The sequence below is a fragment of the Sylvia atricapilla genome, chromosome 7, assembly GCF_009819655.1.
Source record: "Sylvia atricapilla isolate bSylAtr1 chromosome 7, bSylAtr1.pri, whole genome shotgun sequence".
NCBI lineage: Eukaryota > Metazoa > Chordata > Aves > Passeriformes > Sylviidae > Sylvia > Sylvia atricapilla.
In genome coordinates this window covers 21,891,415-21,900,558 of record NC_089146.1, presented here as the reverse complement: position 1 = coordinate 21,900,558, position 9,144 = coordinate 21,891,415, and the positions used below count along the sequence as shown (strand labels likewise).

The 9,144-nt window shown below is 40.5% G+C and overlaps 1 protein-coding gene across 2 annotated transcripts in view; it reads left to right on the top strand.

Moving 5' to 3' along the window:
* Positions 1–1,003: 1,003 nt before the first annotated feature.
* The window catches only part of TANK (TRAF family member associated NFKB activator), a 28,309-nt gene continuing 20,168 nt past the window's right edge, over positions 1,004–9,144 (top strand). Inside the window, exons 1-3 of one of the 2 annotated variants that reach the window (XM_066322893.1) lie at positions 1,004–1,087; positions 1,635–1,776; positions 6,042–6,188. In XM_066322893.1, the coding sequence (XP_066178990.1) occupies positions 6,090–6,188 (99 nt within the window). In that variant the 5' untranslated portion in view covers positions 1,004–1,087; positions 1,635–1,776; positions 6,042–6,089. The remainder of the gene's footprint in view (positions 1,088–1,634; positions 1,777–6,041; positions 6,189–9,144) is intronic. The other variant, XM_066322895.1, reaches the window with a different exon arrangement.

Sequence of the window (9,144 nt, the reverse complement as noted above, 5' to 3'; positions counted from 1 at the left end):
AAGGAAATTGAATCTCCCTTTCTTGGAAACGTGCTAAAGAGCAAACTCTCTCTGAATTTTAGTAGTTCATTCGGACCTCACCTGAAGTTCTTAAAAATGGCCAAACAGGAAGTATATTTATAGACTCAGTAAGCTATCTGCCTGTAAGTTTCTTTAGCCTTAGTATAGGCCAAAACAGATCAAAAGACTTGCTAAAGTCTTTGCAGGAAAGATAAATTATAACAGAAATAATTTTCAAAAGAGCACAAAGAGCAACACCTGGCTACTTTTCCCGTGGCTATGTTTGAGCTCAGTCCTCAGGCTTCCAAGGATAGGCGTCTTGTGATAGCTGGAATGCAAGTTCTGAACTGTGTGAGTGGGCAAAGCAAAAAGCTCTGCCCTAGAAGAAACACCATAGCTCGGCTGCATGGATATGTTCACTGGGATTCCGAGACAGCCAAGATTAATTCAAAATCCATAGTGCTTCTCTCCCACTGGCTCTGTGTGATGGTATCCTGGGCAGGTATGTAACAAACGCCTCATGATCTCCCATCAGCTCCTATCCTCCTACACACTTTCAGGAAAAAAAATTGTATTTATACATGTGACCTAGAGAGAGAAGGGCTTGTAGCAGTAGCAAAATTTAAACTGTGTTTCCATTATTCTTACCTAGATTATTCGTTGCTTGCATGCAATAAATGCAGGCGGGGAAGTGCCTCTGTAGTAACCTACAACAGATCATTCAGAGAGAGACTACCCTGAGCGTGAAAAGCGTATTACAAATGTAACTATTTTTATATCACTCTAAGTCATGGAAAGATAGAAATAGATAGGGGCTGTGGACATCAGGAGCAGCACAGAGGGGTCTTCTGCAGCCAGACAGAAGAGGCACTGCCCGACAGCCGCAGGCGAGCGGACAGGCTCCCATCCCGGAGCGAACCCGGCGGCTCCGGCGGCCGCTGCCCTGCCCTGCCCCGACCCGGGCCGGCGCCCCGTCACAGGGCGGGGAGAGGCAGGGCAGGAAGTCGGTTCTGGTTCCTGGGTTAAGGCGCCCAGGCAGGAGCGAGCGCCCTGTGCCGGGAGCGGCCGCGGGCTCCGTGAGGCGCTCGTAAGTCGGAGTCGCTTTGGAAACCACGCGCTCCCGGGAGCGGCGGGGCTCGGCGCGGGGCCGGAGCGCGGACCGGGGGATCCCGAGCCGGGGGCTCCCGGGCCGCGCTTCCGCCCCCCGCTCCCGGGGGCGCCGCTTCCCCCTCGGCGCCGCTCGGCCCGGCTCGGGAGCGGGGCCGGGTGGTTGTGTGCGGAGGCGCTCCGGGAGCGGGGGATCGGGGGACGGGATCAGCGGGCTCGCCGCCGGGAGGCGATGGCCCGGGCGGGCGAGAGCAGCAGCAGGAAGAGGCGGCTGCCCCCGCGGGCAGCGGCAGCGCGGCGCGGGGAGCGAACCCCAGCGCTCCGGGGATCGCCTCCCGAGCCCTGAGCGCCCTGGGGCTGCCCGGCTCTAACGCCGGTGCGCCCTGAGGGGCTGCTGCTGTGGTAACCGCGCATTCGCCGTCGGGCAAAGCGAGAATTGTGTCTACTCAGAAAAAAAATAAGGGAAGAAACGAAACACAAAAAAGTTCAATGAGCTCTCAGTCTCTCACAAATGATTACCTCAACAGGCTTCCAGTTCCCAAGATGATGGCAGTGTAACTTACAAAATAGAGCAATCGAAAAATCTGTTTTGAAAGCAGAAATATGTAGAGAAGTACATAGAGAAGTTGGATGGCACCTGTGTTCTCATCTCTCATGAAACTATGAGAGGTAGGAAAGTGTATTATGGATTAATGTGCATATACACATGATTAGCTAAAACCTCTCCTTCAGAGTTTAAGGTAGTTTTTGAGGCAATATGAAAACTAGTATGAAAACTAGCAAGCTGTGGAGCTGGGATTGCAGCAGAAATATGTTGCTAATCTTTGTGTTGGAGCTTTTTTGGCATTTGACTGAGAAAATGCATATTACTATTTCTTTTTTTCCCGACACTTATATCAACAAAATGTTTCTGATTTGAAGCAAGTTTTTAAAGATAATCGGGAGGTTTCATTTGGTGTGTTTACTTAGAACTTTGTCTTAAAGTATTAGCTGTACCCAGTGGTTGTCCAGTGTTATCCAGTGTACAAGTCTTTACTCAAATACGAAATTCCAGTTGTCATTGCCATAGCTCCAGCAGCATAGCACTCACAGGTATTCACACTTGCAGGACTACCTCTGTAATTAATGTCTTCCTCTAATTCTGTCCCTGTTAGAATAAATGCAACATTTTGTAGTGCTGCATCTCTGCTGACTACATCTTGCTGTTAATGATTGCGAAAAGTCTTTAGGATCTAATGAATATCCAGAATGTAAATTGCTAAAGATCAGGATTGTCAGCTTTGAGCTGAATTATGTTCCAGCTGCCATTTGGATACAGCATAACTAATCATAACTGATTAAAATAGCAGGGATATTTGGGTTGGGGTTTTTTGGTTTGTTGGGTTTTTGGGGGTTTTTTTTTAGGCCTGTTGGGAGGGAGTTTTTACCTCCTCATTGGATGCAGGGAGAAGGGTAAATGACAAGGAACAGTTGGCAAATTCCCTGATAAATATTGATGCCTATGGAGGAGAAGCAGGAAAATGAGCCAGTTTTTCTAACTGCAAGGAGTTCTGGATATGAGACAGATAACATAAGAAGCAGTTATTTATTCCAGCAGCAGGCAACCCGGGGTGTGACTACAGAGTAGTTTAATCCAATCTAAATCTAGACTGCGGCAGTCCTGCCCACGGCTAGTCGCATGTTCCCACTGCCTCCTTGTGCTGGTAGTAATGCTCCAGCAGCCTTGCAGTGAGCTAGCTCCAGTTTTAATTTCGAGGTTGGTTTTTTTAGGGGGTTTGTTGTTGCTTTTTTGAGGAAGTAGGGAGCTACTTTGGCATACTCAACTGTGTAGCATGGAAACACTGATAGCAGTACCAGTAAGCAGCAAAAATGCACGGCCAGAGATGGGAGAAGGCTGGCCTGTCCTTCTCAATGGCAGCGCAGACTTGTGACACTATTACGTAACTGAGACTTAATGTTACAACTCAAAGCCAGTGCTGCTGTTGAACACAGGAGTTCTGTCTGCCTATTGTGGATTTCTGTCCCTGTGCAGGCTTCCTTGTGTTATTGTGAAATTTGAAGTGATCTATGGCTCTGACTTGCAGTAAAACTAATGCAGCAAAAATACATTTAGTATTTAGTTTTAAACTGGATTGGTTTGCTGATACAGTTTACAGCAAGGTTGCCTGTGCTTGAAGAAAGGCAAGGGTAAGGTTGAAGAAGAAGTCTAGGATATGGGGCAAAGATAGGACCAATTCTTCTAGTTACAGTGCCATCTTAAAGTGTCACTAGTGATGACTTTCACTGATCTTTTCTTACTGCATGGAGTCTGAAGTTTAGGGAGCTACCAGTAAGTAATTTTTCCATACCAAGTAGGAAATCAGGCACTGTGCTACAGTTCTGCCTGTTGGATCAATTCCTTTTGATACCATCAGTCCAGATGACAGCAGCACTCTTTGTTAATGTTCCCAGTCACATGACTAAAAGGCTAGATATTAGATATAACTTTTAAATACTGCTATTCAAATGGAGGTTTGAGTTTGCATGAATGAAATTAAGACCTTCACTTTCTGTGAACTGTGAGTCACATGGAGCTGAACCTTATTCTCTCCATTAGAAGCTGAGCATAATTTCTTAAATCCCATTGCACTCATTTTTTGTAATTACCTCTTATATGTAAAGGATGTGCCATTTACTAGGTAAGTTGTTAACAGTGGAGGATTTCAGAAGAGTTCAAAATCAATACTGATGCAAACTTTGCAAGCTTTTAAAGATTGTGAGAACACACTTTCACAGTCACTATCAGCTATAACAATGCCCTCTGCAGTTTAACACCTGTACCTGAAGGGAATATCTGATTTTATTCATTGAACTACATAGAACAGTCCTTCACTTGAAAAGGAAGGAAAGCCTGGCCATATATTTAAAGATATGAGCATGACTATTCCATTTAGCAAAGGGATACCGTTGAGGGGAGGAAAGAGGTGGATGAAGTAGCCTGTGTTACTAACAATGCTTAGAGACAGTATGCACTGTTGGAGATTGTAAACTACTGAACTGATGTTTAGGAAAACAAAACAAGTCCAAACAAACTAAGCCTTTCATGTGAAACAATATAAGCCTTTTATACAAAACTTGTAAACTTGGATTTCAGTAACATTTGTTACATCAAAGGATCCCTAAAAAATTCCAAGTTGTTAAAGAATTCGCTTTGCTGCTATTAAAGTACAGCCATGCCAGAGGTGAGATATGATTTCTTTTTCTGTAGGAACAAATCAGTAAAATAAAATTTGCAGGACAAAAAAGTTTGATGTCCATACAGTACTCTGTTGAACCTTCTAGAAAAGTCAGACCACATTTCTGTACTCAAGCCCTACAATAGGGAAGCTATTCAAAAGCAAGGAAACATTAACAAAATCTTCAAGCTGCAATCTGCAGAATTCTGAGCAGTGTCCAAGGCAAGTTACCCTCATACTCTTCTTGCTTATCCTCATGTGACTTTCTTTAGTAATATATGTGGTTTATGCACAATCCTAAGAGATAGTGAGAGATGATAGTAGCAGTCTACACTGCTTTAAATAGCCTGAGAGATGAAATTTTTAAAAAAATATTTTTTAAAAGAAATTAAGAGAGATTAATTTTTTTCTTAACGCTGCTATCTTTTTTATGGAGAGGCATAAAAAAGATTTTTACTTTTTTATGGGGTGGGGGTTAAAACTTCACTAACTCGTTCCCTACTGTATTTGTATTATGCTAAATTTTGATCTTAAAATTAGTATCATATATTACTATACAAGCAAATTACCTGTGTTTGCAAAATTCTTGTAATTGGAGTCTGACATTTAATAGTGTTCTAGTCTTATGTGTAAAAGTTCATGAGCTGTAGCTTTGGGAGTTGTTACTGAAATTGTACACAAAGTGCAAAAAGTTCATAATATTGTGTGAAAAGGTCCAAGTCTTGATAATTCGTACTGGTTGATATCACTGGTTTTTAGATAAAAGATGTTTTAACTCTACCTTAGGGTAGCTTGTGTTGACATTTTCAAATTTAGCACAGAATAGGAGAGGTTTGTGTGATCTAATTGAGGTTTTATCTTTTTATTTCTTAAAGCTGATGGGAAAGATGTGTGCTAATGTCTTTACAAAGAATTCCATGGTTGAGGGTATGGGTGTTAAGATCCTTGAAATGGATTTTAATGTCTTTACCAACTTCAAGCAGGAAGTTTGTTGCAGAGCCCAGACAGGTTGGCTCCTGAAGCAGACAAATGGGTCCTTACAAACCTGAGTTTCTGAACTTTGGGGTAAAACAGTCGGTTCAAGGGGGGATATGTGGTAGGCAGTTTGGGAAGGCTGTATCTTCCTCAGCCAACAGGGAAAGGAAGAGGGCAACATGCGGCCGGGAGTTCAGGATAAAAGGAGCCTGTGCCCTCCGAAACCTTGAGAGAGAAAACTCCGCAGGTGTGTGCCCCAGTGGGCTCTCTTCCTCCCTTTATTCAAATAAAGTTGCAGGCCTTCTCTGTCTCTGGACACTGGTTTTTCATAGTGTGGTTTTCCGGCACAATGCCAAAAGCTGAGTTTAGCTTTGGTTATTAATACTGTCTTTATTTCACAGTTATTCAAACGTTAAACTTTTGGAGATCGCATAAAATCAGGTAACTGGTAATTAGCACCCATTTTAAGACTCAGTCTCAAACACTGTAACTACAGATATATTTACACATTCTGTACATCCAGAAATGGATTCAGAGTTAAGCTGCTTTTGTTTAAACTTATTCCTGGACATAAAATTAACTGTTGAGATGAACTGTGTTATAGTTCAAGCTATGCTGTTGATGGTAAAACATACTGCACATATCAGTTGAATACAACATTGGTGCAAGTCATGCTATATATGAATTCACTTATATACTGCTGTTTCTTAGTGTTCTCTCTTTTTCCTTCTGATTACTTTTCAGGTCTGTTAACTTGACCATCTTTCCAGTGATGAAACAACGTTGGGAATTATGGACAAAAACATTGGAGAGCAGCTTAACAGAGCTTATGAAGCCTATCGACAAGCATGCATGGATAGGGACCATGCTGTGAAAGAACTACAGCAAAAAGTAGGTGTTGGAATCTGAATTCTATCTTTGAAGCCATCATTCCCATGGAGGATGGTAGTAGATGTAGATACCAGTTTCACTTTAGCTAAGCACACTTTAGTGCATCTGTTAAAGTTGGAAATTGCCATTATGAAACCATGCGAGTACACTGCAAAGTAACTCATTAGGCTTTGAATTTAGTAGGTGGGGTTTTGACCTTGGATTTTTTTTTTAATTATTTTTAAAGGTTGGAAAAGTGTTGTCTGTACTGGAGGATTAATGAAGTCTTCTAATGTAAATACAATAAAATATACAAAAAAAAGTATATAAAATTTACCTAACTTTAACGAAGTACTTTTTGGAATTTAATTTGCATTCTTAAAAATAAACTTTTTATATTATTAATATAAATAGCTTCAACAATTTTTGTGACAAATGTACCTGAAAGTTGCTAAAATAAGTATTCCTCTTTTAAAAATAATAACTTGTATATTTTTTCTTTAATGAAGTAACAAAGTTTCTGGACACATTCTGACCAGTAAGAGGCACCTTCAAAGTTTTACTTAGTCTGTTGCAGAAAACGTTAGTTCAGTCAAAACTCCTCTAGAACTTCTCCAGTAGGACAGCATATTTCAGTGCTATCAGATTTGGGCTTTGTCACAATCATTTTATCATGCATATTCTGCCCAGCAATGTAACCTCTGTTACATTGGAAGGCTTGAATGTTTTCATTCCTACAGGACTTTCAGATACTCAGTAGAGCTGGTAGGCTGGGACTTTGTTCAGGGGCTGATGAACCATATTCTGTGTCAAGTTATGGAGCAGTAGTAGAATTGGAAGCAGGGAAGGAACTAATAGAGAATAGTCTGATATCTGGGCCCAATCTTGCCATCTCCTTGTGTGGCAAAATAAATTAGCCAAGGCATCACAGAACACATTCCAAGTCAGTCATGTGTGCAATCATCCACTGTGCAGTCTGTCTCTATTCACAGTCTTGCAGCAGTGCTGGTGTAAATCTGTAGAGATTTCTATAGATAACAAGCATAAGTAGTGTGATTTTTGTGCTGAAATTGCAACTAATTAACAAAAGGCAAGACATTTTAGAACATTTAGGGATCTTTTAAATTCTGTCTCTTAGGATGAACTATTAACTATTTGAAGGAAAGGCAGTTAAGTTAATACTCCTGGATCATCTAAAAGTACATGAAAGAATCTTCTGACCAAGAAACAAGGCATCGAGTACAAGATCAGATAGTCCTTCTAAGGTCTGTGCAAGAAAGCCAGAGAAGTGTGAGATCATCAGTGCTAAGTGAACTAAATGCTTGCAAGATTGCTTTCTGCAGTTTCACTGGTTCAGTAATTAAAAATTTAAAGCTTTGATAAAAGATTACTGCCAGTTTAAATATTTGTCCTAATCAAACTTTCAGTAGTTGAATTTTATAATTTCAAAAGAAATTTTTTCAAGAAGAGTTGATTCTAAAATTACTTGTTTTTTTTTTTTTTTTATTTGTGTTGGGTTTTTTTTAACCAAACTCCTGTTTTTTGAATGACCTTTGTACAGTGCTTTACTCCAGTAACTTCCTCTGTTCATTGTGTGGCCTCCACACACTGTTGGATTGTCCACCATGCTGTTGTTAACAGTTTACTACTTAAGTTACCGGTAGGCCACTTGTTTTGCCAGTCTCTAGAGCTGGGAGCCATGTCAAGCACACAGAAGCCAGAGTCATCTCGGCCAGATGGTGTTTGATACAGATGGATGGTTGGTTGTCATGCAGATCTTCTAGTTGGTAACTTGTTGCTGCCATCTGACTCAAGGAATAATTTGTGCACACTGGCTGTCAAAAGCATCTTCTCTTCTGTCTGTTTTAGCTGTCATGTCTGTGCTCTGTACAGAAGTGTTGACAAGACATTGCTGTTGTACATTTTCAATTTGGTTCTCAGTGATTTTTCTGCTTCATGAGGTCTCTTATAGCTGCTGGAGTGTACTGCTCTTTGATCACTTTTTTTTTTTTTTTAAATTTAAAAAAAAAAAAACCACACACAACAAAAATCCTCTCATAGTACAACTACTACCAACTACTACCTGGCCTTTTAAAATCAATTTTGCTTGTAGATTTTTTTCCTGCCTGCTTTACAGACAAACACAGAGGACAGTAGGAGGGTGTAGAATTTAAATGTGGCTGAGATTTGAAAATTAGGTATAGTACGATGGATAAACTATGAATAGACATAAAAACAACGCTGAGTCTTGTCCCAGATGATGACAGGTGGTGACCTGTTTAGTAATAGACATATTCCTAATTTCAGAAAAATTCAATGCATTCCTGAGAGTTTTCTTGCTGGGATTTCACAAGTTTTCTTGCTTGTTTTTAGCACTGCTGTAACTGCAGCATTAGGCATGTGCTAATGAAATAATAGTTTTGAATATTAGCTTCTTCCTGCCACCTGGCTATTCATTCAATTAATGGACTATCTACCAAAATTTATAGTTGGATGAAATACAAGCAGTATTATTAGACGAGTCTGTGTGGCCTGTTTATAGCATGAGTTGTAGTATTAGAGACAAAGGATAAGGCTTTTTGCTTACCTTCCTCCCCAGCCCCATTATGTAGCTTAGAAAACTAGTCCGCTACATTCAAAGAAACATACAAAACTGTTCATAGGCAGTCAAAATGGCTTATAGAGTATCTGTTGTATGGAATAAACAATGTTGTTGCTTCCCATTTAAAATCTGTCTTTTTAAAAGCCTATTTTTATAAAATTTGTAGAAAATACGGGGAGAAAATTACATTTTTCCATAAGTAAACTAACTGACAAGCATTCTGAAGAATACTAAAATTTTAATTTTAAGCCTCATGTATTCTACATCTGCAAATGAAGAATCCTAACTTAAAAGTTACAACTGCCACAGCTAAAAGTTATTAAAACTCAGGGGTTATTTCCTATAATACCTTTTCTAATCAGTACAGTCCCCAAA